Source organism: Salvelinus namaycush, chromosome 18, assembly GCF_016432855.1.
Source record: "Salvelinus namaycush isolate Seneca chromosome 18, SaNama_1.0, whole genome shotgun sequence".
NCBI classification, from domain to species: Eukaryota; Metazoa; Chordata; class Actinopteri; order Salmoniformes; family Salmonidae; genus Salvelinus; species Salvelinus namaycush.
The window spans coordinates 2,382,938-2,410,272 of NC_052324.1; the positions used below are offsets into that span (position 1 = coordinate 2,382,938).

General features: G+C 45.3%; 1 protein-coding gene across 1 annotated transcript in view; it reads right to left on the minus strand.

The window, feature by feature from the left end:
* LOC120063010 (EMI domain-containing protein 1-like) overlaps positions 1-23,016 on the minus strand; it is a 109,217-nt gene extending 86,201 nt beyond the window's left edge. Inside the window, exons 1-4 of the mRNA XM_039013092.1 lie at positions 22,700-23,016; positions 22,332-22,528; positions 5,231-5,344; positions 4,978-5,081 (exon numbers count right to left, since the gene is read on the minus strand). Of these exons, the coding sequence (XP_038869020.1) occupies positions 4,978-5,081; positions 5,231-5,344; positions 22,332-22,519 (406 nt within the window). The 5' untranslated portion in view covers positions 22,520-22,528; positions 22,700-23,016. The remainder of the gene's footprint in view (positions 1-4,977; positions 5,082-5,230; positions 5,345-22,331; positions 22,529-22,699) is intronic.
* Positions 23,017-27,335: the final 4,319 nt, after the last annotated feature.

Genomic DNA, 27,335 nt, shown 5'->3' on the forward strand with positions numbered 1-27,335 from the left:
TAAAATCATGAACACTTACCACGCTGCGCTTTGGTCCGATCCTCATTATGACAAGAGCCGTGACACATTAATCTGCTTTACAAGGAGTGTAGAGCCTAACTGATGTGTGTGTGTGTGTGTGTATATATATATATATATATAAGCAGCGCGTGAGTTTCAAGTTTGGGGAAGATCATTTTCACCATAAAAAAATGCACCTTTATAATAAAAGCATTACATGCATAATCGCATTTGCGGTCACTTTTGATAATAGTGTTTTCCCGCTAATGGAACATTTGCGCTTATAGCCTCCTGCCATGTACGCATTGCTGCGCTTATAATGTGAAGAAATAGTTTATCAACATTTGAAGCTAAATGTTCTGAACTGTTGCGTCAGCCACATTGCGTAAAAAAGTATTTTTGAGGCTAGTGGTATTCATTTGGGATCCATCGCATCCCACAACTGTCCCAGACTATGTTTGGAATTTTTATTTCTAACACAGAAAAGAATAGGTCGACATTTGTACTATGGGGGATAGTAGATTGACATAGGCTAGTGCTTTTGCTGTTCGTTAGGCCTACTCATCTTGTTGGCTGACGAAAAGTAAATGTGGACAGTTCTTCCAATATCTTCAATATGCACCTCGGAATTGGATAAGGACGCATGCAGTTGCATCCCTGATGTGTCTGTCTTCACTTGTAGCCTGTGAGAAAGACGGATGGAGAGCCATGTGAGTGAGAGGTGCTTCGGCGCGCGCAGCACTCAGGAAGAAGGGCACAATGGAGCACTCCGGGCCAAGGGCACCACAGCCACTGGCCTTAAAAAAGCATGGATTTTTGTAGGGTGCATTACGTCCACACATAGTGTAACGGCAGTCGTAATCCTCCTCCTCGGACGAGGAGAGGCGAGACGGATCGGACCAATACGCAGAGTGGCTAGTTTCCATAGTGATTTAATAATTAACAAAAACAATATGCGATACAAAATAACTACCGTGACAGTCCTGTGTGGTGGAACACTGACACAAGAACAAACACCCACAAAACACACATGAAACCCCGGCTGCCTTAGTATGATTCTCAATCAGGGACAACGATTGACAGCTGCCTCTGATTGAGAATCATACCAGGCCGAACACAAAACCCCAACATAGAAAATCACACATAGACAGCCCACCCCAACTCACGCCCTGACCAACTAAATAAATACAAGAAAAAGGAAAAACAGGTCAGGAACGTGACACATAGGGGATGCCGCCGTGAAATCCGAAGCATTATCAAGTGCTTGCCAAATTGTGAATGGGAGACTGAGTGTGTACAGCCTGCGCAAAAAACAAAGCAGAGCTCATGCCCTTCAAGCAACTTTTTTCAAATCATCATTAGAGTGACATCACGCAGCCTTACAATGTATTAAAAATCAAAACATATAGCTTAACGTATGTAGAACAGCTAAAATTACATGAATAACTCAAAATGAAGCATATAGGAGTACATATATCTTCGTTAACCGCTCAACACAGAATAGCCGCATGTGCGCACTCCCTCAAATAATTTGTAGAAAATATCCTTTATATCTTATTCAGCTTTGTTCAATTGTATTCTTCATACTATAAAATAATATAAAATAATGCCACGAGATTCTAAGCAAATCTTGTCTGCTAAATGAACTAGTATAGCCATTTGGCATAGGACCTAACATAAGCACATCTCAGAGAATGCTATTTTGTTCTTCTGAATTTTTTATTACCTTTATTTAACTAGGCAAGTCAGTTAACAACAAATTCTTATTTTCAATGACAGCCTAGGAACAGTGGGCTAACTGCCTTGTTTAGGGGCAGAACAACAGATTTGTACCTTGTCAGCTCGGGGATTTGATCTTGAAACCTTTCGGTTACTAGTCCAATGCTCTAACCACTAGGCTATGCTGCCGTGACAATAGCCCCAATAAATAGACTACATTTTCTTCATATCATGCTTCTTTTGACCTGTCTAAAATAAAGAATGGATTTATTGTGAAGGTGTAGGCTATATTATATGGATTTATTAGACTTTTCAAAATGTAGATGTTCCAACGGTCTGCATCAGTGGCTTGTAGGCCACTGTGTGGAAACCAGGAGATGCTAAATGTGTTATGTTAATTAACGGTCAATTACCGTGAGACCGACAGTTATTTGCTTGACAATCACCAGCTGACTAAATTTCGTGACCACCACAGCCCTAGGCACATGTCTAAAGGGGTTGCTGGTGGGAAAAGTGGAGTAATTTCTCCCAAATGAGGCCCTATTACAGCACCCTTCAGGTAGGGGGGCAGGTAGTGGGCCCCTGTGAGGCCCCCAGAGAGACGGTTAGCTCACCTGGGAGGAATGGGCTGGCTGGTGAGGGAAACAGTATTCCCATGTCAACACCACTGAGAACTCAACGTTTTATCACAGTAAAGGGTTATTGTAATCAGCCAGGTCCTGGGGCAAACAGTCACTCCACCCTCTACACCAGACGGGGCCAGCCAGCGCCAAGGGAAATCATTAGGCTCTGTTCTGGGTGAGTGGTGTGAGGAGAAGTGTGTGTGTTGTGTAGGCAGGGGGAGTTACTGGAGTTGAAAGGATCAGAATAGCAATAACAGAGTGTTAGCATTTTAAGGGGATGAAACCATACTTGCAGATGGACCATAAAATGCAAAACCATACAAAATAATTGTCCTTATGCAATTCAATAACAGTCAAGTTGGACACTTAAAAAACCTAAAAGATGAATAAACTGGAGGCTGTTGGCTCTGCCCTAAAATGCTGATGTGAGGTTTCTCTAGACCATTGGAGAGTGAGTGTATTGATATGCAGGCAAACAGAGGGGTATCCTAGTGTTTATCCATGTTACTCATTTATTCGTTTTGAGGAACTCCTAAGAGGCTAACAGTGAGGAACTGGGGATACTGGATAACACAGAGGAAGATAGAGATAGAGAGATATGTTGAAATGGGCAATGGAACGAAGACAAAGATACATTATTGAACTTGAGATAAGTGAGAAAAGATAACTTACAGACAGGAAGAAAGGGATGACAAAAAAAGAGAGAAATGAGAGAGATATCAAACCTGAGAGTGAGAAAGTGAACCAAACGGGAGAGAGTGAGAAGGGGAAGTGAGAGTGTGGAAAGAAGGAGGAAGTGGGGGAGAGCCAAGGCAGTCCTGGCAGCCGTCTGGTCTTCATGGTTTCTCTGACCACAACATGGCTGAGGGGCTGACTCCCGCTCAGAGCTGCGTCAGAACCAGGCTCCAGGACTACATATCACATGCACAGGATTCACTACCTCAGCCCTTAATTCTTACGGCTGCGATCCCATTAACGGCGCCAAAATTCAAAACAACAGAAATCTCATAATCAAAATTCCTCAGACATACAATTATTTTACACCATTTTAAAGATACACTTCTTGTTAATCCCACCACAGTGTCCAATTTTAAATAGGCTTTTCGGCGAAAGCACCACAAACGATTATGTTAGGTCAGCACCTATTCACAGAAAAACACAGCCATTTTTCCAGCCAAAGAGAGGAGTCACAAAAATCAAATAGAGATAGAATTAATCCCTAACCTTTGATGATCTTCATCAGATGACACTCATAGGACTTCATGTTACACAATACATGTATGTTTTTTTTCGATAAAGTTCATATTTATATCCAAAAATCTTGCGCGTTATGTTCAGTAATGTTTTGCCTGCAAAACATCCGGTGATTTTGCAGAGAGCCACATCAATTTACAGAAATACTCATAATAAACATTGATAAAAGATACAAGTATTAAACATAGAACTTTAGATAAACTTCTCCTTAATGCAACCGCTGTGTCAGATTTTAAAAAAACTTTACGGAAAAAGCACACCATGCTATAATCTGAGTACAGCGCTCAGAGCCCAAATAAGCCATAAAGATATCTGCCATTTTTTGGAGTCAACAGAAGTCAGAAATAGTATTATAAATATTCACTTACCTTTGATGATCTTCATCAGAATGCACTCCCAGGAATCCCAGTTCCACAATAAATGTTTGTTTTGTTCGATATAGTCCATCATTTATGTCCAAATACCTTCATTTTGTTCGCGGGTTCAGTCCAGTAATCCACATTCATGATGCACCAGTTCAGACGAAAAGTCAAACAATTCCGATACAGTTCGTAGAAACATGTCAAACGATGTATAGAATCAATCTTTAGGATGTTTTTAACATAAATCTTCAATAATGTTTCAACCGGAGAATTCCTTTGTCTTCAGAAATGCGATGGAAATCAGGTCGCTCTCACGTGACCGCGCATGTTCAGCTCGTGCCAGACACCTGACTCAAAGAGCTCTCCTTCCCTCATTCTTCACAGTAGAAGCATCAAACAAGGTTTTAAAGACTGTTGACATCTAGTGGAAGCCTTAGGAAGTGCAAAATGACCAATATCCTACTGTATATTGGATAGGCAAACCTACAAACCTCAGATTTCCCACTTCCTGGTTGGATTTTTTCTCAGGTTTTTGCCTACCATATGAGTTCTGTTATACTGCATCATTCAAACCAGTTTTAGAAACTTCAGAGTGTTTTCAATCCAAATCTACTAATACTATGCATATCTTAGCCTCTGAGCTTGAGTAGCAGGCAGTTTACTCTGGGCACCTTTTCATCCAAGCTAAGAAGTTAATCACCCTCACCTCCTCGGGTCTCTCTCTCTCCTCGCTCCAAAATCTCATGTCCTCATTGTTCTGCTCACATTCATGTGTTTTCAGTTGTGAGCATTGCCAGTCAATCAGAGGAGCAGAGAGAAAGCAAGAGGGGGGAGGGGGGGTGAGATGCAGAGAGAGGAGAGAAAGGCACTACAGGGACCAGAAGCTAGAGAAGTACAGAGATGTACAGAGAAGTACAGAGATGTACAGAGAAGTACAGAGATGTGCTCAGCTGGTGAAGAACAGCGAAATCTGTAAGTGCATGAATCTCAGAAGATGTTGACCTCTGTTGCCCTCTTACCTTCTTCACAGGCCGTGCCGCTGTAGCCTGGACAGCACTTCCACTCCAGAGAGTTGATGGTACGGTACACCATCTTATAGGAGGGTCTGACCACTGTCCGGTAGCTGGGGAACACACACAGGCCAATATCACAAACAGTGTAAGGAGGAAACAGTTCCTCTGATCTTGTGGCTCATTCATCAAGGTGTAGATGTCGGGTGTGTTTGGTGAGGTTTTGACATGCAGTGTTTTGGATAAGAGGTCCCAGACTCACCTGCCCCCTGTGCATCCCTGTGGCCAGCGACATGTCTGGTAGACACGCTGCAGGGTTGTCCCATTCTGCACCTGGCAAGTCACCGTCTTAGTGACTGTATGGGGACACCAGTTCCTGAGAGAGAGGAAAGAGGAAGAGAGAGAGAGGGAGAAAGTGGGATACACACAGAGCAGGTTTAGCATGCACACTCAAATTCAAGACAAAAGGTAAGAGAAACACACTATTGGCTCCACACCTGTTAAAAAAAATAATACAAGCCACAGGTGGTCGTATCATTATCTGGTAAAAACACACAAACCCTGCAATCTCTCTCTCTCTCTCTCAAACACACACACACACACACACACACACACACACACACACACACACACACACACACACACACACACACACACACACACACACACACACACACACACACACACACACACACACACACACACACACACACACATACATGCGCACATAAAGGGAAATTAGCCGTGCCCTCGCACTCCGTAAACCGTCTACTCTGGGATTTGAATCTCTTTTCTCATTCTCGCCCTCTTTCTTTTCAAAGTCCTTATGGTGTTAACATGAGTTCAATCAGCCGTGAGACTTGCGGGAGTGCATTGTAGGCTGTGTTTATATTGCGGTCTTTCCCCTATCAATATACATCCGCTGGCTTTTTCCCGCCTGGGTCTCAGAAGAGGCAGAGTCACTGAGGGTGGAACAGTGGGGGGAGGGTCTCACACAGAGAATAGAGTGAGTTTTCAAACACAGGCTAATAGTAGGTCATAGGCCCACTCTTTTTCCAAGACGACTCCTTTCGTAATACGTTATCAGGACCTGCTTTGCACAGCTGGAAAGGCTGGGAGCGGGATGACCTGCCAGGAAAACAGCTTACCCAGAGGTCACAGGTCAACGTCAGATGCTGAAGCCCTCATTAGTCAAAGCGTGTCTTTTAAGAATAAGTTAGACACAAAGCGTTACATTTACCTCCAGTTTTTATGTAGTCTCTATAAAGGCTTTGTATACTTACTCTCACTACTAACAAAGCTCTTGGTTTTCAGACCTCTTTTGAACCATATGCAGCCAAGGACAAAGAACAAGGAGTCAGTGCAGTAGTGTATCAGTTAGCCTGGACCAGGTCTTGTCCATGTTAGTCAACCAGGACTAGATCTGTTTCCCTGTGCTGTGCCATGTAGAGGAGATATCTGAGTCGGATTAGGAGAGGAGCTATGGGATGGTTTCAATCACTGCATTATTGGTCGGTATAAAATGCTAACAAGGGAAACAATACTCAGAAATAAAGGGGAAAAACCTCTCCATGGTATTCGTTAAACATGTCCTACAGTGCATTTGGAAAGGATTCAGACCCCTTCACTTTTTCCAGATTTTGTTACGTTACAGCCTTATTCTAAAATGGATTAAATCATATTTTTTCCTCATCCCCCATCCCTCAAGTCGACAACCATAAATCAAGGAAACATGGAGCGCACTTAGAGAAATGTAATGTATGAGGAACATACGGAGGCTATTCGACGAAACATGTGTTAGCAGTCTTTTATTAACAATGAAGTGCACAAATACCCTGATTACCCTCATATGGCTTGGACTGAATAGATGTGATACAGTAACACTGGAGTCACAATGTTTCAACCAATGACTGTACTGAATGTGTGCGAGACTGTGTGTGTGTGTACGCTGCTGGACAATGCCAAGGGCATAGGATGCTGAGCAGCCCTAAAGCAGCTCACAGTAACAATCCAGACATGCTGTGGTGTCCGTACACAAGCCCCTACTAGGGCTGTATGATATAGCGAACCAGTTTGAAATATTTGAGCAATTTCCAAGGGCATAAAATCCTAAATGCAACTTCCTTATTGGCGTTAGAAGACAGAGGAGGGGAGGTGGGATGCAGCAGGACACTGTTGGCAGCTCCTAGTGGCCATGCGTGAGCACAGGTCTTCTTCCCACCTACACACTTAATATGCGTAATTGTGCAAACACAATGATGTCTTTCATGGGGAATTAGCACAAGCAGAACAATGAAGTCTTTCTTTACATGTTTTTCGTCTAACTAACATACTTCTGGATGCTAGTGCTAAACTCTTGTTTCTTATTCCTCCACCCAGTGTTTTCCCTATATGCTTTAAGCAGAGTCAGTGGCGAACCATCTACTGTGTAGCTATAGAGATGTATGCCCCAGGAAGACGCCCAACCCTGCTAACTCTGCCACCGCTGCTGAAAAAAATCCTAGGGGAAACACTGATTCACCTGACACAGACCACGACAACAGCTACTGTCACTTTTCCTTGTTTAACACTGTAAGAGCCTCCACCTTCCCGAAGCCAGGTGAAGCAACACAGTAGTACCATTCAGTCTCAACAGAGCTGTGGTCAGGTAGGGTTAAAGGTCCAGTGCAAATCAAATCAAATCAAAGTTTACTTGTCACGTGCGCCGAATACAGCAGGAGAAACAGTGAAATGCTTACTAACAGGCCCTAACCAACAGTGCAATTTTTAAGTAAAAAATAGGTATTAGGTGAACAATAGACAAGTAAAGAAATAAAAACAAGAGTAAAAAGATATAACAGTGGCGAGGCTATATACAGTAGCGAGGCTATAACAGTAGCGAGGCTATATACAGGCACCGGTTAGTCAGGCCAATTGAGATAGTATGTACATGTAGGTATGGTTAAAGTGACAATGCATATATGATAAAGAGAGAGTAGCAGTACCGTAAAAGAGGGGTTGGCGGGTGGTGGGTGGCGGGACACAATGCAGATAGTCCAGGTAGCCAATGTGCAGGGGCACCGGCTAGTCGGGCTAATTGAGGTAGTATGTACATGAATGTATAGTTAAAGTGACTATGCATATATGATAAACAGAGAGTAGCAACAGCGTAAAAGAGGGGTTGGGGGGGACACAATGCAAATAGTCCAGGTAGCCATTTGATTACCTGTTCAGGACTCTTATGGCTTGGGGGTTGAGCTGTTGAGAAGCCTATGGTCCTAGACTTGGCACTCCGGTACGCTCCGGTACCGCTTGCCATGCGGTAGTAGAGAGAACAGTCTATGACTGGGGTGGCTGGGGTCTTTGACAATTTTTAGGGCCTTCCTCTGACACTGCCTGGTGTAGAGGTCCTGGATGGCAGGCAGCTTATCACTAGTGATGTACTGGGCCGTACGCACTACCCTCTGTAGTGCCTTGCGGTCAGAGGCTGAGCAGTTGACGTACCAGGCAGTGGTGCAACCAGTCAGGATGCTCTTGATTTTGCTGCTGTAAAACCTTTTGAGGATCTGAGGACCCATGCCAAATCTTTTTCGTTTCCTGAGGGGTAATAGGCTTTGTCGTGCCCTCTTCACGACTGTCTTGTTTTTTTTGGACCATTCTAGTTTGTTGGTGATGTGGACACCAAGGAACTTGAAGCTCTCAACCTGCTCCACTACAGCCCCGTTGATGAGAATGGGGGCGATGCTCGGTCCTCCTTTTCCTGTAGTCCACAATCATCTCCTTAGTCTTGGTTACGTTGAGGGATAGGTTGTTATTCTGGCACCACCCGGCCAGGTCTCTGACTTCCTCCCTATAGGCTGTCTCGTCGTTGTCGGTGATCAGGCCTACCACTGTTGTGTCATCTGCAACCTTAATGATGGTGTTGGAGTCGTGTATGCCATGCAGTCGTGGGTGAACAGTGAGTACAGGAGGGGACTGAGCAAGCACCCCTGAGGGGCACTAGTGTTTAGGATCAGCGTGACAGATGTGTTGCTACCTACCCTCACCACCTGGGGGTGGCCCGTCGGAAGTCTAGGATCCAGTTGCAGACGAAGGTGTTTAGTCCCAGGGTCCTTAGCTTAGTGATGAGCTTTGACGGTACTATGGTGTTGAACACTCTCACATAGGTGTTGCTTTTGTCCAGGTGGGAAAGGGCAGTGTGGAGTGCAACAGAGATTGCATCATGTTGAAAATGTCAGTGAAGACACCTGCCAGTTGGTCAGCACATGCCCGGAGCACACGTCCTGGTAATCCATCTGGCCTCGCGGCCTTGTGAATGTTGACCTGTTTAAAGGTCTTACTCACGTCAGCTTTGGCTACGGAGAGCGTGATCACACAGTCGTCCGGAACAGCTGATGCTTTCATGCATGCCTCTGTGTTGCTTGCCTCGAAGCAAGCATAGAAGTGATTTAGCTCGTCTGGTAGGCTCGTGTCACTGGGCAGCTCGCGACTGTGCTTCCCATTTGTAGTCTGTAATAGTTTGCAAGCCCTGCCACATAAGACGAGCATCAGAGCCGGTGTTGTACGATTCAATCTTAGCCCTGTATTGGCACTTTGCCTGTTTGATGGTTCGTCGGAGGGCATAGCAGGATTTCTTATAAGCTTCCGGGTTTGAGTCCCGCATCTTGAAAGCGGCAGCTCTACCCTTTAGCTCAGTGCGAATGTTGCCTGTAATCCATGGCTTCTGGTTGGAGTAGGTACGTACAGTCACTGTGAGGATGATGTCCTCGATGCACTTATTGATAAAGCCAGTGACTGATGTGGTGTACTCCTCAATGCAATCGGAAGAATCCCGGAACATGTTCCATTCTGTGATAGCAAAACAGTCCTGTAGTTTAGCATCATCTGACCACTTTTTTATAGACTGTGGGGCTTTCTGCTTTAACTTTTGCTGGTAAGCAGGAATCGGGAGGATAGAATTGTGGTCAGATTTACCAAATGGAGGGCGAGGGAGAGCTTTGTATGCGTCTCTGTGTGTGGAGTACAGGTGATCTAGAATTTTTTTCCCTCTGGTTGCGCATTTAACATGCTGATAGAGATTAGGTAAAACTGATTTAAGTTTCCCTGCTTTAAAGTCTCCGGATAGTGGGAATGCCGCCTCTGGGTGAGTGGTTTCCTGTTTGCTTATTTCCTTATACAGCTGACTGAGTGCGGTCTTAGTGCCAGCATCCATCTGTGGTGGTAAATAAACAGCCACAAAAAGTATAGATGAAAACTCTCTTGGCAAATAGTGTGGTCTACAGTTTATCATAAGATATTCTACTTCAGGCGAGCAAAATCTAGAGACTTCCTTAGATTTCGTGCAGCAAGTATGTGGACATCCCTTCAAATTAGTGGATTCGGCTATTTCAGCCACACCCATTGCTGACAGGTGTATAAAATCGAGCACACAGCCATGCAATCTCCATAGACAAACATTGGCAGTAGAATGGCCCGTACTGAAGAGCACAGTGACTTTCAACATGGCACCGTCATAGGATGCCACCTTTCCAACAAGTCAGTTCGTCAAAGTTCTGCAATGCTAGAGCTGCCCCGGTCAACTGTAAGTGATGTTATTGTGAAGTGGAAACGTCTAGGAGCAACAACGGCTCAGCCACGAAGTGGTAGGCCACACAAGCTCACAGAATGGGAAAACTGAGCGCTGAAGCGCATAAAAATTGTCTGTCCTCGGTTGCAACACTCACTACTGAGTTCCAATAGTGCCATGTAGTGTACCTTAAAAAAAGGTAGGGGCATGGATCAGAAAACCAGTCAGTATCTGGTGTGATCATCATTTGCCTCAAGAAGCGCATTTCCTCAAGAAACACATTTCCTTCGCATAGAGTTTATCATTGTAGCCTGTGGAATGTTGTCCCACTCCTCTTCAATGGCTGTGTGAAGTTGCTGGATATTGGCGGGAACTGGAAACGCTGTTGTACACGTCGATCCAGAGCATCCCAAACATGCTCAATGGGTGACATGTCTGATGAGTATGCAGGCCATAGAAGAAATGGGACATTTTCAGCTTCCAGGAATCATGTACAGATACTTGCAATATCGGGCCATGCATTATAATGCTGAAACATGAGGCAATGGCAGTGGACTAATGGCACAACAATGGGCCTCAGCATCTCACAGTTATCTCTGTGCATTCAAATTGCCTTTGATAAAATGTAATTGTTTTCGTTGTACGTAGCTCATGCCTGCTCATACCATAACCCCACTGCCACCATGGAGCACCAAGTTCACAACGTTGACATCAGCAAACTGCTTGCCCACACAATGCCATACACGGTGTCTGCCATCTGCCCGGTGCATTTGAAACCGGTATTCATCCATGAAGAGCACACTTCTCCAGCGTGCCAGTGGCCATTTGCCAACTGAAGTAGGTTACAACGCTGAACTGCAGTCAGGTCAAGACCCTGGTGAGGACATCAAGCTCACAAATGAGCTTCTCTGAGACAGTTTCTGACAGTTTGTGCAGAAATTCTTCAGATGTGCAAACCCACAGTTTCATTAGTTGTCTGGGTGGCTGGTCTCAGATGATCCCACAGGTGAAGAAGCCGGATGTGGAGGTCCTGGGCTGGTGTGATTACACGTGGCCGATTGGACATACTGACAAATTCTCTAAAACGACCTCCCGACTGGCGCAGCAGTCTAATGCACTGCATTGTACTGCTGAGGCGCCACTACAGCCTCAGGTTCAATACCAGGCTCTGTCACAGCCAACCATGACCGGGAGCCCCATTGGGCGGCATACGCTTGGCCCAGCGTCATCCGAGTTAGGGGAGGGTTTGGCCGGTGGAATTTTCTTGGCTCATCATGCTCTAGTGACTCCTTGTGGCAGGTCGGGTGCCTGCAACCTGACTTTGGTTGTCAGTTGGACGGTGTTTCCTCCGACACATTGGTGCAGCTGGCTTTCGGGTTAAGCGAGCAGTGTGTTAAGAAGCAGCGCGGCTTGGCAGGTCATGTTTCCGGAGGACGCATGACTCTCGACCTTCGCCTCTCCCGAGTCCGTTGGGGAGTTGCAGCAATGAGACAAGTTCGTAACTACCAATTGGATATCACGCACACAAAAAAGTTATCTAAAACGATGTTGGAAATGGCTTATGGTAGCGTAATGAACATAAAATTCTCTGGCAACAGCTCTGGTGGACATTTCTGCCGTCAGGATGCCAATTGCCCTCTCCCTCAAAACTTGTGGCATTGTGTTGTGTGACAAAACTGCACATTCTAGTGGACTTTTATTGTCCCCAGCACAAGGTGCACCTGTCTAATGTAATTTTCTTTGTTCATGTTATGTTTATGTTATGTTCATGTTATGTTCCTGCAATATAACAGAATTATTGGTAGGCCTGGGGCTACTCACACTCAAACCAGAAAAAGGAAAAACCAAAGAGGGCGAGATGCAAAACTTAATTTAATGCTGCAATATAATAACTTGCTTCTATGACTTGACTGAAGTCTACTTTTGGTATTACACTAATAAAGTTAAGAAACTTTTGTGAAGGTTTGGTGTGGTATGGCTATTATTAGGTTTAACTACTGCAGGCCTATGAAGGCAATGTGCACCAGTGTTTCAACTGACTCCGACAGTTGAACTTGAGGTGAGGAAGAAGGTTTTAGGCCTACCAGAGTTTAATCTAAAAATAATGCGTATCCTTCTGTACGCCTATATCTCTATAGCAATAGTAGCCTATCTGACAAGTATAAATGCATGTTGGTGTCAGGAACATGGCGCCGGCATTTCTCTATCTTTCTCTCGGTCTCTCTAGGGCCTAAGCTTCTCTTCCATTATATTTTAAATATTAATATCATACAGTGGATGCCTAAGCCTATAGGCCTATCTGCATGCAATGCCCTGATGCATTTAGTGCTCAAATCTCTGACAGCTGAACCGTGAGGTGGACAATTATTGTTTTAGGAAAGTAAAAATCAATAAAACAATAGGCTATAAAGTTTTGAATATCCTACACAACGAAACACAACAAATATTCTTTTGTAATTTGTTTTAGGCAGGTTTTAAGGACAAGTAACTGTGGATCATTTGGCCATTTTCAGTCGTTTATTGATGGCGCTGGCAGCGCCCGGTGGGAGATTTCTTTCACATTCTCTCTTTCTACCCTCGGATATTAACGGATATTTGGTATTTATAAGGATCCCCATCAGCCGCTGCAAAAGCATCAGCTACTCTTCCTGGGGTCCACATGAAACATGACACAATACATAGTACAAAATAGTATTAGTCCAGGACTGAAATACATACATTTAAAACATCAAACATAGCCTACATATCATCAGTACATACACACTATATGTAGTCACAATGTATTCCGCTACCAACTTTAGCAATTTACCATCCAGGTTGTCGGTACCAGGTGGTTTGTACTTATTTATAGACAGCAGCAATGTTTTCACCTCTTCCACACCCACTTTGTGGAACTTCAAACTACAGCGCTGGTCTTTCATTATTTGGTCCTTTATGCATGAATATGAAGACTCAGCATTTATTGTTTGCATGTCATACCTAAGTTTACTAATCGTGTCAGCAAAAATGTTACTAGTTTGGTAATATCAAAGACTTTTGTTATGAACAAGACATCTACCTCAATGAAGGATGGAGCAAAGCTTTCTTTTTGCCTAGAATTTCATTTAAAGTACTCCATAGATTTTACTATCATTCTTTATATCATTTATTTTTGTTCCATAGTATAGATTCTTCTTCTTTTTGTTTAGTTTAGTTAGGTGATTTCTCAATTTACTGTGTGTTTGCCAGTCTGCTGTGTTGTCAGACTTATTTGCTATTCCCTTTGCCTCATCCCTCTCAGCCATACAGTTTTTCAATTCATCATCTATCCATGGGGATTTGGCAGTTCGAAAATTCAGTTTCTTGATGGATGCATGCCTATCAGTAACCGGATTTGGCTGTTCCTTATTACACACATAAGAACAACAAATATCTTTCACATCTTCGATATAGGAATCATTGCAAAATCTCTTGTTTGATTGTTTATACACAATTTTAGATCCAGTCTTTGGAACTTTGGTTTTTCTAGATATGGCTATTATATTAGGATCACTACATCCAATGTGGATACTGCTCTCTTGGATCCGAACCGGCACGTGTCTGTTTGGGTCTGTTTTTCCAATGGGCCTTTTTCGGAACTGGTCTGACTGTCCTTGGGTCCATTCGGATCGGGTCTATGTTTAAAAATATATACAGTATATTTATGCACATTAGGTCGGGTGGGAAAGCTACAGATCTATTTCGAAACAGGTCCAACTTTTTGGACCCGTGAAGACCTCTAGTGCAAACCTTGTACAGCGTTGAGCTGTTCCCAAGGGTACAAGGTGTTTAACTGGCACTGGCACCAGGCAGGCAGGCAGGCAGGCCCACAGTGGGTATCAGGTCTCTCTGCAAACACCCCACACTCCCTCCCTTCCTGCCAGCCTCCCTCCCTGCCTCCCTCCTTTACTCCTGATGCTGGGCCAAAACCAAGTAAATCACAAAGCACCATGAGCACTCAAACAGATCACAGCCAATGTTTAGAAGGAGAAAGAAAATAGAAATCCATAAGGGAGAGAAAGATCTCGCCAAGACAGTAAAATAGAGGGGGGGGGGGGAGCGTGCTGCTGATGACAAGATTCTACTCTTCAAAAAGAGATTTGCTGCTGTTGTCCCCTCACTGCAGTGTGGCTGGGGACTGTTAACACAAGGAGGATCCTTCAAGACCATATATAGTTAGGTAATAGCACTTTAAGCTTTAAGAGAGACATTGGAAAGAGACGAACAACAACAGAGAGAGTGAGAGAGATAAAGAGAGGAACAACCCCAGAGCCCTCAGATGCAGAGAGAAAGAAAGAGTAGTTGAGGCAGGCAGGCTCACAGAGTATAGAAGAAGGCCAGGTTAGGGTGAATAACGTCCAGGTGCGTTCCCCACTGAGCTTCCTGTTTCAGTCCCTCTCCCTCTCAATAACTCTCTGCCTTTGGGACAAAGTTTAAGAATCCCAGCCCCTCTTCTTCCCCTCTTTCTCCACCCCTATGCTGTGTGAGGAGGGTAGAATGCAAAAAAATATGAAATTTAGTATGATAAAAATCTCACAGAATTTCTCTAGATTTCTGGCTGTGGGAAAAGCCCTTGTGGAGAACAAACAACATTAGACAGATTTGGCAGACAGCCAGACGAGAGGAGAGGAGGAGGAGAAGAGGAGAGGAGGAGGCAGAGGTCATTTTACCATAGAGGTCACAAAGGAAGCCCCCAGTAGGACAGACAAGGGGTTAGAGGATAGACCAATTAGGATGCACTGTGGGTCCAAAGGCACAGGTAAGAGGCCAGAGATAAATGTGGTGCAACAAAGGAGAGAGACATTCAGTGACATTAACAGTGGTGTAAAGTGCTTCAGTAAAAATACTTGAAAGTACTACTTAAGTAGATTTTTGGGGTACCTGTACTTTCTATTTATATTTCAACTTTAACTTTTACAACTTTTACTTTTACTTCACTACATTCCTAAAGAAATTAATGTATATTTATTCCCTTACACCCAAAAGTACCCACAAATACTTAGCAGGACATTGATAATGGTCTAATTCACACTTATCAAAAGAACATACCTGGTCATCCCTGCAGCCTCTTATCTGATGGACTCACTAAACGCATGCTTCGTTTGTAAATGATGTCTGAGTGTTGGAGCGTGCACCTGGCTATCCGTAAATAAATAAAAAACAAGAAAATTAGGCTGTCTGGTTTGCTTAATATAAAGAATTTGAAATTATTTTCACTTTTACTTTTGATACTTAAGTATATTTTAGCAATTACTTTTACTTTTGATACTGGAGAGAACGAGCTGGAGAGAATGAGAGCGAGCTTCTAGACTATCTAGTCGACAAATGAAATACATGATTCTGCACAAAGATAGAGGGAAAGTTAGAAGGACTGATTTTTTATCAAGGATATGAGAGAATATACCACAGAGTTAGATAAGAAGGGTATTTTCTTTTAGAAAACTACACTAATAGAGATAGAGAAACGCAAAAGAAGAAAAGTAAAGATGAGATAAGTAATAGTAGTATAGTGAGTTTCATGCTCTGTGGATTGAAATACTGCAGTGGTGTAGAGGAGGTGTTGAATGAGAGAGTTTAATTGGGGACATTAGCGGTGGCCTATTGTGCTGCTGGTTCAATCAGGTTCAAATGACATGTCAGGGGCCAGTCAGGCCAAGGTGAATGAGAGGAGGGGGCCAAGCAGAGCCGGCCAAAGGGCTCTCCATACTGGATAAACGTCCCTGCTTTGGGTCAGTGAACTCTCAATGAAAACACCTAGACACCATCAAAGTACCAGAGCAAGGCCTTGAAGGGGTTTTGGAAGACAAGTGGGTATCACACAGCAGTCTGACACAGTGAGCCTGAATGGACCCATCCTCATCCAGCCCAGCTGTGGCCAAGACAACAGGTTGGAGTTCACCTGTGGATGAGGATGGGTCCATTCAGGCTCACTGTGTCAGACTGCTGTGTGTGTGTGTGTGTGTGTGTGTGTGTGTGTGTGTGTGTGTGTGTGTGTGTGTGTGTGTGTGTGTGTGTGTGTGTGTGTGTGTGTGTGTGTGTGTGTGTGTGTGTGTGTGTGTGTGTGTGTGTGTGTGTGACTGTCAGCTCCTCTGTTGGGGGTGGTTCAGGAGAATGCGTGGTGAGGCTGAGTGGAGGTGGTGATGGGTCAGGTTCTAGAGGTCCCACAGGGAGTAGGCTGTCTGGCAGTCAGACCATGACTTCCCCTCCTCAGGCAGCACAGGAAATAGCTGCTGTCTTAACCCTTCCCTCTGCTTGGCTCCAATAGCCCTCATTAAGTCCAAGATTGAAAAAACTGCCTCATTGGGCTGGCTACTCAACAGAGGGATGGTACAAGTCAAGAGCTCACTCAAGTACGGTTAATCCCTTCCATTTACGTAGGTGATACTATTTCTATTGAACAGGTTGTTGAGGCATGCAGTTGTTTCTAGTTATTACCCAATGTCATTAGTTGCATTGCCTTATTGTAAGAAAGCATAGTTATTTACTACGATTATTTTTGATACTGTAATGGCTTTGATACTTTAGTGTTTCTACTTGCCACTGGCTGTCACTAGTCAGAATGCCTCTATTGTAAGAATGCGTAGTGGTTTACTTAAAAATATTTTGGAAAAATGTAATAGCCATGTGATTTTTTGCAAGCTCTGATGCTTGACGTATTGCACTCTGATATTTTTCTGGCTTGTGTCGTGTACATGTTCGTTACTGACATGCTTCTTATTGCATTGATGTAATTTTTGCCTGATTGTATGTCATGTACCTGTTTGTGTGATACTGACGTGTAGTGGTGGAAAAAGTACCCAATAGTCATACTTGAGTAAAAGTAAAGATACCTTAATAGAAAAGGATTCATGTGTCACGCTCTGACCATAGAGAGCCTTTTACTCTCTATGTTGGTTAGGTCGGGGTGTGACTAGGGTGGGTTATCTAGGTTGTTGTATGTCTATGTTGGCCTGGTATGGTTCCCAATCAGAGGCAGCTGTTTATTGTTGTCTCTGATTGGGGATCATATTTAGGCAGCCTGTCACGTTCCTGACCTGTTTTTCCTTTTTCTTGTGTTTATTTAGTTGGTCAGGGCGTGAGTTGGTGCGGGATTGTTCAGTTGTAATTTTGGATTCGGGAGTAGTTGAACGTTTGTTTGTTTCGTTCATCAATTGTATTTTGGACTGGGTTTTTTGTCCTCCGTGTATGGGACATTTGTTTGTTACACCCAGTGTTTTTTCGTGTGGACATTGTTTGCCGGTTGTGCATTAAAAGCACTATATTGAACTCTCTGTTGTTCCTGCGCCTGACTTCACACCCCCCGACACCCAGAGCGTTACAGAAACACCCACCACCAAAGGACCAAGTGGAGTGGAGAAGGGCGGCAACAACAGCAGCAGAGACCGAGGACACAGGACTCGTGGAGTTGGGAGATCCTGGACGGCAAAGGACCCTGGGCTCAGCCAGGGGAATATCGCCGTCCCAAGGCGGAGTTAGAGGCAGCGAAGGCAGAGAGGCGCTGGTATGAGGAGGCAGCGCGGCGACGCGGTTGGGAGCCCGAGAGTCAGACCCAAAAATTTCTTGGGGGGGGGGACACACGCGGAGTGTGGCAAAGCCGGGTAGGATACCTGAGCCAACTCCCCGTGCTTACCGTGGAGTGAGAGGGCGTCGTACTGGTCAGACACCGTGTTATGCGGTGAAGCGCACGGTGTCCCCAGTACGCGTGCTTAGTCCAGTGCGGGCTATTCCACCTCGCCGCACTGGTAGGGCTAGGTTGGGCATCGAGCCGGATGTCATGAAGCCAGCCCAACGCATCTGGCCACCAGTGCGTCTCCTCGGGCCGGCATACATGGCACCAGCCTTACGAATGGTGTCCCCGGTTCGCCAGCATAGCCCAGTGCGGGTTATTCCACCTCGCCGCACTGGCAGGGCTACGGGGACCATTCAACCTGGTAAGGTTGGGCAGGCTCGGTGCTCAAGAGCGCGTGTCCTCCTTCACGGTCCGGTATACCCGGTGCCACCTCCACGTACCAGTCCACCAGTGGCAGCCCCCCGCACCAGGCTGTCTCTCCGGGTTCTCTCTCCAGCTGCTCCCACCTGTCCAGCGCTGTCAGAGCCTTCCTCCTCTCCAGCGCAGCCAGTGCCTACACCACGCACCAGGTCTACAGTGCGTCTCAGCCGGCCAGAGTCTGCCGTCTGCCCAGCGGCGCCTGAACTGCCTGCCTGCCCAGCGCTGTTTGAGCTGCCTGCCTTCCCAGCGCTGTCTGAACTGCCTGCCTTCCCAGCGCTGTCTGAACTGCCTGCCTTCCCAGCGCTGTCTGAACTGCCTGCCTTCCCAGCGCTGTCTGAACTGTCTGCCTGCCCAGCGCTGTCTGTCTGTACTGAGCCTTCAGAGCCGTCCAGCCAGGACCAGCCAGAGCCGTCCAGCCAGGACCAGCCAGAGCCGTCCAGCCAGGATCAGCCAGAGCCGTCCAGCCAGGACCAGCCAGAGCCGTCCAGCCAGGACCAGCCAGAGCCGTCCAGCCAGGACCTGCCAGAGCCGTCCAGCCAGGAGCCGCCAGAGCCGTCCAGCCAGGAGCCGCCAGAGCCGTCCAGCCAGGATCCGCCAGAGCCGTCCAGCCAGGATCCGCCAGAGCCGTCCAGCCAGGATCCGCCAGAGCCGTCCAGCCAGGATCCGCCAGAGCCGGCCAGCCAGGATCCGCCAGAGCCGGCCAGCCAGGATCCGCCAGAGCCAGCCAGCCAGGATCCGCCCCTCAGTCCGGTGCTTAAGGGGGGGGGGGTTATGTCACGTTCCTGACCTGTTTTTCCTTTTTCTTGTGTTTATTTAGTTGGTCAGGGCGTGAGTTGGGGTGGGTTGTCGAGGTGTTATTTTCTATGTTGGGTTGTTTGTGTTCGGCCGGGTATGATTCTCAATCAGAGACAGCTGTCAATCGTTGTCCCTGATTGAGAATCATACTTAGGCAGCCTGTGATTCACGTGGTTTCTGTGGGTGTTTGTATCTCGTGTCAGTGTTAGTACCACACGGGACTGTTTTCGGTTTTGTCACGTTTGTTGTTTTTGTATGTATAAGTGTTCAGTCTACGTTAATTAAAAGATGACCACTTTCCACTCCGCATATTGGTCTGATCCTTCTCGCCTCTCCTCCTCGTCCGAGGAGGAGGATTACGACAGCCGTTACACAGCCATTTCCCCACTGTTTTGTGGGATCTTGTTTGGAGTTAGTGCATGTTGCACCTCTTATGTTACGGTTCGTTGTTTGTTTCTTTTTTTGTTTTGTAAGTTTCACGAAATAAAGATGTGGAACTCAGAGCACGCTGCGCCTTGGTCCGTTTATTCATTAGACGAACGTGACATCATGTAAATGTGAAAGTCACCCTGTAAAATACTACTTGAGTAAAGGTCAAAAAGTATTTGGTTTTAAATATACTTATGTATCAAAAGTAAAAGAAACAGTACGAATAATTTAAAAATCCTTATATTAAGAAAACCATATGGCACAATTTTTTTAATTTATGGATAGCCAGGGGCACACTCCAACACTCAGACATAATTTATAAACAAAGCATTTGTGTTTATTGAGTCTGCCAGATCAGAGGCAGTAGATGACCAGGGATGTTCTCTTGATAAGTGTGTGAAATGGACCATTTTACTGTCCTGCTAAGCATTCAAAATGTAACAAGTACTTTTGGGTGTTAGGGAAAATGCATGGAGTAAAAGGTACATCATTTTCTTTAGGAATGTAGTAAAGTAAAATTTGTCAAAAATATAAATAGTAAAGTCAAGTACAGATACCCCCAAAAACGACTTAAGCAGTACTTTAAAGTATTTTTACTTATGTGCTTTACACCACTGCTGAAGTATTCATGCTGCGGTCTTGGTCCAGGTCTCTTAATTTTTCATTTGTATGTCGTTCTGGTTGCTGGTCTGAATCTAGCACTAGGTAGGTATGACTGGAGACTTATTTCAGTCATTGTTATCTCTTGACCAATACTCATTATCTCTTGACCACCCTTCCCTTGTTAAAATCAACTTTTATCTCTCTCAGTACCTCTGTTGTCAAGACATTGTTCAATGCCTTGTATGTGGACAAAGGACTTGGGCCTTTAGGAATGTTACAGTGCTCCTACTATGGCCATGTGAGCAGAGAGGACAGCCCTCTGTCCTACATAGAGCTAATGGTAATGCCCCCAACTGGTCTTGTTGACACACACCATAAACATGCCTGTCTACATGAAGTAGCCTAGACAGACAGCAGGTGGAGGGAGATTAGTTATGCAGCTCCTCTAATGCCATGTCAAACCCACTGATCCCATCCTCAGACCAGGGCTGACTCACTAGAATACCCCCCTCTCCACCCTCCATGCTCCCTCCCTCCCTTCCCCCCTAGCCCAAGTAACCTTCAAACAGCAGCCGAGTAAACTGTAAACTTCACCTCTTCCAAGCCCAGATGCATTAGGGCTGCAGCTGCATGTGCTTAGTAAACATGTCCACCAACCACGGCACATGAATGACAGAGAGAGGCTCAGGGTGGGGTAGTGAACCCAGCACCAGCGGACCAAAATCAGGATCTCTCTGCACCATCTGGACACTTCCCAGGGACACTTCACCCATCAGGAGGATCCTCCACCCACTGCCCCCCACCACTCAGAACCTGAGAGCGTAAATATTAGTGTGATGGGGAACTTAATCACATCCACATTGGCTGTCTGGGCTCTGTGAAAAACTTGTTCAAAAGGGAAGCTGGTGTTTTCCCCCTCTGTGTTTAGTCTGAGGGCTTTGCTCACAGAACCACCCTCATCAACAACCCTGTTGTCATGTGGAACACTCACCTCTGAGGATCACAGGGGAGGAACACACAAAGGGTGAAATACAAAACACTGACAGAGAGTACTAAACAGAGATCTTATCAGTTCACACAAAATATTTGTATATTTGTGCAAAGAATGATAAGTAGTACCTTTATTCAGCAGAACCACTTTATTATAACATAAAACAGACCAGTGTTGTCCATTCACTACCCATTCCCATTGTAGAACTCCCCAGATGAGAGGGTTGAGTTGGTGGTTTGTGCCTGTCGTTAAGGATGTGAACGGGGAAGAGTCTCAAAGGACTGAGGACTGAGCCTGGTCAGATGTGAGGAGGTTCCTGACAGCTGAGCGGCAGCAGATGTTGGAGAGAAGAGAGAGGTGCTGCTGGACAGACTAGAGCACAGTTTAGAGACAGCGCTTCTCTCACAGGGCAGGAGGCAATAGGCCACCCAGAGCGACAGTGGGCAGGCCAGGTAGGAACACAGAGACAATGAGGATGGGACAGTGTGCTGCTTGGACAGGAAAAAGGAAGACCCAGTGTGAAGAAGACAATGAGACCTGCTAGATGGATAGGATAGGGATGGGAAAGCTCTGTCATTGTTGGTTGTATAAACAAGCAGAAAAGGGGACTTTGAGGAGATGGATGGAATTGATAACAATAGGAGGTTAATTATAAGTATATTGGAAAATAAATAATTGCATTTTAGTCAACTAAAATGAATTGTGGATAGAGTATTTATTTAGGGGCATTAAATGTAGCACAGTCTATGAATGTGTCACATTTTGAATAGTATTATGAATGGTACGCACACTAAAGCAGGTAGTTCATCTGAAAGTATGCTTCAAGGACACAGAACCTTTGAGTGTGACTTTGACATGTTTGTTTTATTATGCCTTATGATGATCTAACCTACTTACAGTATCATCAACATTTCCATGAAATGTTATAATTAGCCTCTAATACACGAAATTAGAAGATAAACAACAATAAATGATCATGCATGTATCCATACCTTTTTTGATAAATAGAGGTTTGAGACGCTGCGGACGACTCTCTGTTGAGTTGGGTCCCAGCTGAATATTTGTAAAGCCCCGTCCTCCAGGTCGCATGAGCTGCAGAGGTCAGCCACAGCAGCAGCACAATCCAACGGAAACTTTTTCGGCAAAGCGCGGACACAACGTCCCGTTGACACGCTCCCATTTCCGCGGCCTCAAAAAAGCACAGGCAGAAAAGTTCCTAAAAAGCTCAGGCTGACTGGAAAGCAGAGCTAGTGAGTGAAATATATATATGCCTTAAAGTCCAGGTTTTTGCGTCACCGAGAGGAAGCGCATTCCATCATCAACCAAATACATAAAATGTAAATATGTAAATTACACGTACCGTTATAATAGCAAAAAATAAAGTGGATGCCTTTTAAATGTCACGAAAAGAAAGGTAACAATGACACCCCGTGATGTCGCACAAAAACCAAAAACACGGACTTTCCGAAAGTTCCCCGCATGCCCAAATCTATCAGCAGTGTTCCGAAGAAACCAGACGAAGTAAACTTGGAATTGTGACTGGTCAGTCTCTTTTCTTTTCAATATCAACTCTCCCTCCCCCCGCCTGTGCGTAATGTAGCCTGTCTCGTGTCGAGCGTCTCACAATGGGCAAGAAACTATAGTTTTATACTCTACGTGAGTCTTTTAAAAGCAGAGCCTGCAGTCTTTTACCCTGCCTGTTCACCGTTTCAACCTTTCACCGCGGACAAGGCATGCCTACAACAACACGGATTCGCTTTACGCATCTGTCATCACGTCATTACACTAAACACAACACTGAACTACCCCAGAGTGACTGATATTCCTCAGTAATCATTTAGTTTAGAAATTCTACTATGGTACAAGTGGGATTCATGTGCACATGATTGTGAAATAAAGAAGTGAGTAGGATCACGCATTCTGATGATAATAAACTGATGATAATAAACATGCATACATACACATACTGTAGTTTAATATTATGGTGGTGTTGATGACGTTACATTTAAGTATTTGTTATTGATTGTCATTGAGTGTCATATAAATTTGCATCCTTTACTGTAGGACAAAAGACCCATATGCCAGACACACTCTTGCATTGTGTCATCTGGTTTATATTATCATACAGTGGGTAGAGACCAGGGTTGGGGTCAATTCCATTTAAATTCCAGTCAATTCAGAAAGTAAACCAAATTCCAATTACACATTTTCCTAATTGAAAATCATTGACTTTAATTGGAATGTCAGCATACTTCCTGAATTGACTGGAATTTAAATGAAATTGACCCTAACCCTTTTAGAGACATGCTATTTGTTCTCTCTTTTCTCTGTATCCTTCTTCCTCCCACCTAATCTTGGCCTTTGTCCAGCCTTGAGCTATGTGGTTGCCATTGGCATCATAACTCAGCAGCCCGTGCGGGCAAACACCAATGTTTGGGCATGGTCCAGGCAGACAGAGCCAGACAGCAGGGGAGGTTAGCTCTCTGTAACCTCTTTCCCGTGCCCAGTGGAGGTGGAACTTGGAGGGTTTCTGTCCAAACAGCCACTAACCACAGGGTTGTGGGACGGCTCCAAGCTAAACACCTGGCAGCCTGGAAACCAGTAATCTATATCTGTGGTCAGAGTGACTACACTTCTCAGGTCTCCCAATGGGCAGCACTATAGGGTTCACCACTGCAGGCAGGCATGACGCCAAAGAGGAAGAGAGGCCATCTAAGAGCATGATTCATACCAGCACAGTTACACCACAACACAGGACAGACATCTTGGCATCCTGTCCTCCTGAGGGCACACATTATGTTGTGTGGTGGTTCACTACTGCATTGGTGATGATGCGATTAGGTAGCACTTACACACATTAACGCTTAGGTGGCCACTGGCCAAGCTTCCCTAATATAGTGTCTGTAGTTGTGGCTGTAACAGGGTGGGTGCAGACTCAGAGACACCCTGGCACAGATGGGCATGGTTTAGGACTGGCGCAGGGCTCTCCTCGCAGCGCAGTGGGAGCTCTGGTCTACTCTCTCCTAGGCTCACCTGCTCCCAATCACGCCGGGGAGCGGGGGGGCTAGTGATGTGTCGGTATTTTTTGATTCAGGGTGCTGGTGGCATATTATAAGGCAGCAGGCCAGTGCAGAGCGGTGCCAAGAAGGAACTGGAAGAGTTTAGGGTTAATGTAAATCCCTCCAGTCCCTCGCAGCTGAAAATAATCTTGGCCTCTGAAGGGGGAGGTGGGGGTCGTTTTCATTGATTTTTTTTCCTACCCTTTTTTCTTCTCTCCACTGTGCAATCAAACATAAAGAGTTCCTTTACCTATTGTCTCCCTAAGGTTGAATTACTGAAGTTCCTTTGACTAATTTGCTGTGCACATATATTAAAAGGTAGACCTTTCCCACTGCTCTATTCTATGGAGTGGCAACACAGACTTTTTACTGTCCCCCCCCCCCCCTTCCTGAGTAGGCTAATAAAAGTGTTTCTTGCTCCGCTCCACAGTGCTGTCTGCTTTATGACAGAGTACCAGTGAAACCAGTGAGTGCTCTCAGGCCTGGCTCGCCCTCTCTTACCATTGCCCCACACTGTCAGGAGGACTACAGTCACATTGCTCACTGTTCACTGCTGTGGGATTATACAGTACAGAGCCTGAGCTGGGTGAATTAGCCAATTAATTCCAGACAGAACTGCCTGTACATGTGCTGTATTTTGATGTCATGGTCACCCTGGAGCCCCTCTGTGACCCAGACTGCTGTCTCACCTCACTACCTGAGATTAGTCAATATCATAAAGTCTATTTGCTCACTCTGAATAGCTCTAAGGGAGAGAACAAAGGCAAAGATTATAGCCAGAGCTTAGTCAAATAATGAAAAAGGATAAGAATACAGGAGTTCTAGGATAAGTTTGTGGAAAAGTTTCACAGTGCGCACTTTGATCAATGTTTCACTCAGATACACATTTTCCAGACTCCTGGTTTTCCCAATGCGACAGCTATAATCCATTAATCTTTAAACATTGACTGAATTCCTTTTGAGACATTTTGGATTATGTATGAAAAAAATGAAATGTTTCTAAGAACTCAAGTAAAAACATATGGAGACAGCACGTACACATCTGACCTGTACGATCAGATTCAGAACTAAATCTACATTTAATCTGTGGGGATATATATTTTAAAACGTCTCCCTTCAGACTGAATCAGAATTGAGGGCCTCCTCCCCCAATACGCCAGATCTATGTAGTCAGGGAAAAGGAGGAGGGAGAATGAAATATAACCTGGAGAAATATTGTTAAGATTTTAATTAAAACGAATACAAAGCAGACTTTCTTCTCCTTGTGGATTTATCTCCCCCGTCAGTCGGTCGGGGTGACCTGAGCACAGATGCTGAGCGTTAGAAATGTCACAAGGAATAAAGCAGACAGAGGACTTAATAAAGAAATCTGTCTTCAGAGATTAAAAATAGCAGGGGTTCGGGTTAGAGGCTCTGAGATCCACTGGCACCTCTCCAGAGGACTGACTGGAGACAGGAGTTCTGCTGTGGGGCTCTACTACACCACCCTGAGAGGACCAGGGACTGTGGTGGGCTGCCACCTAGTGTTAGAGCGATAATAAGAACACCTGTGGAGTAATCCATTTTCTGAAATATTTCTATTTATCTCTGCATGTCTGGCAGACATATCAGTGTGGATGACGGATCACCACCTCAAGCTGAACCTCGGCAAGACGGAGCTGCTCTTCCTCCCGGGGAAGGACTGCCCGTTCCATGATCTCGCCATCACGGTTGGCAACTCCATTGTGTCCTCCTCCCAGAGTGCTAAGAACCTTGGCGTGATCCTGGACAACACCCTGTCGTTCTCAACTCACATCAAGGCGGTGACCCGTTCCTGTAGGTTCATGCTCTACAACATTCGCAGAGTACGACCCTGCCTCACACAGGAAGCGGCGCAGGTCCTAATCCAGGCACTTGTCATCTCCCGTCTGGATTACTGCAACTCGCTGTTGGCTGGGCTCCCTGCCTGTGCTATTAAACCCCTACAACTCATCCAGAACGCCGCAGCCCGTCTGGTGTTCAACCTTCCCAAGTTCTCTCACGTCACCCCGCTCCTCCGCTCTCTCCACTGGCTTCCAGTTGAAGCTCGCATCCGCTACAAGACCATGGTGCTTGCCTACGGAGCTGTGAGGGGAACGGCACCTCCGTACCTTCAGGCTCTGATCAGGCCCTACACCCAAACAAGGGCACTGCGTTCATCCACCTCTGGCCTGCTCGCCTCCCTACCTCTGAGGAAGTACAGCTCCCGCTCAGCCCAGTCAAAACTGTTCGCTGCTCTGGCACCCCAATGGTGGAACAAACTCCCTCACGACGCCAGGTCAGCGGAGTCAATCACCACCTTCCGGAGACACCTGAAACCCCACCTCTTTAAGGAATACCTAGGATAGGATAAAGTAATCCTTCTACCCCCCCCTCCCCCTTAAAAGAGTTAGATGCACTATTGTAAAGTGGTTGTTCCACTGGATATCATAAGGTGAATGCACCAATTTGTAAGTCGCTCTGGATAAGAGCGTCTGCTAAATGACTTAAATGTAAATGTAAATGTATTTATGTAATAGTATGTTTATAAGCATGTCATCGAATGCGATATGTGATAGTTTCCCAAACATTTATTTGTGTTGTAGTGATATAATAAAATCAGCCTTTAAAATGTGTCTTTAAATTATCTACATATAAATATAAAACAAAAACAGAAACAGTTGGCGTTGATGCACAGACAGCACCCAGTGGGGGATGTGCTTGGTGTTGAAGAGGTCTGCCTCAAACACAAGCCTCAGTCCCAAAACATTCGTCGTGAACGTGGTGTACACTGGAGTCCTCAGAGTGTTCTAAGGGACACATACACTGACATCATGGACACAGTTAGAAAATGGCAAAATAGACATTTGCTAGAGAGGACAGCAGCTAGAGAGGACAGTAGCTAGATAGGACAGTAGCTAGAGGAGACAGTAGCTAGAG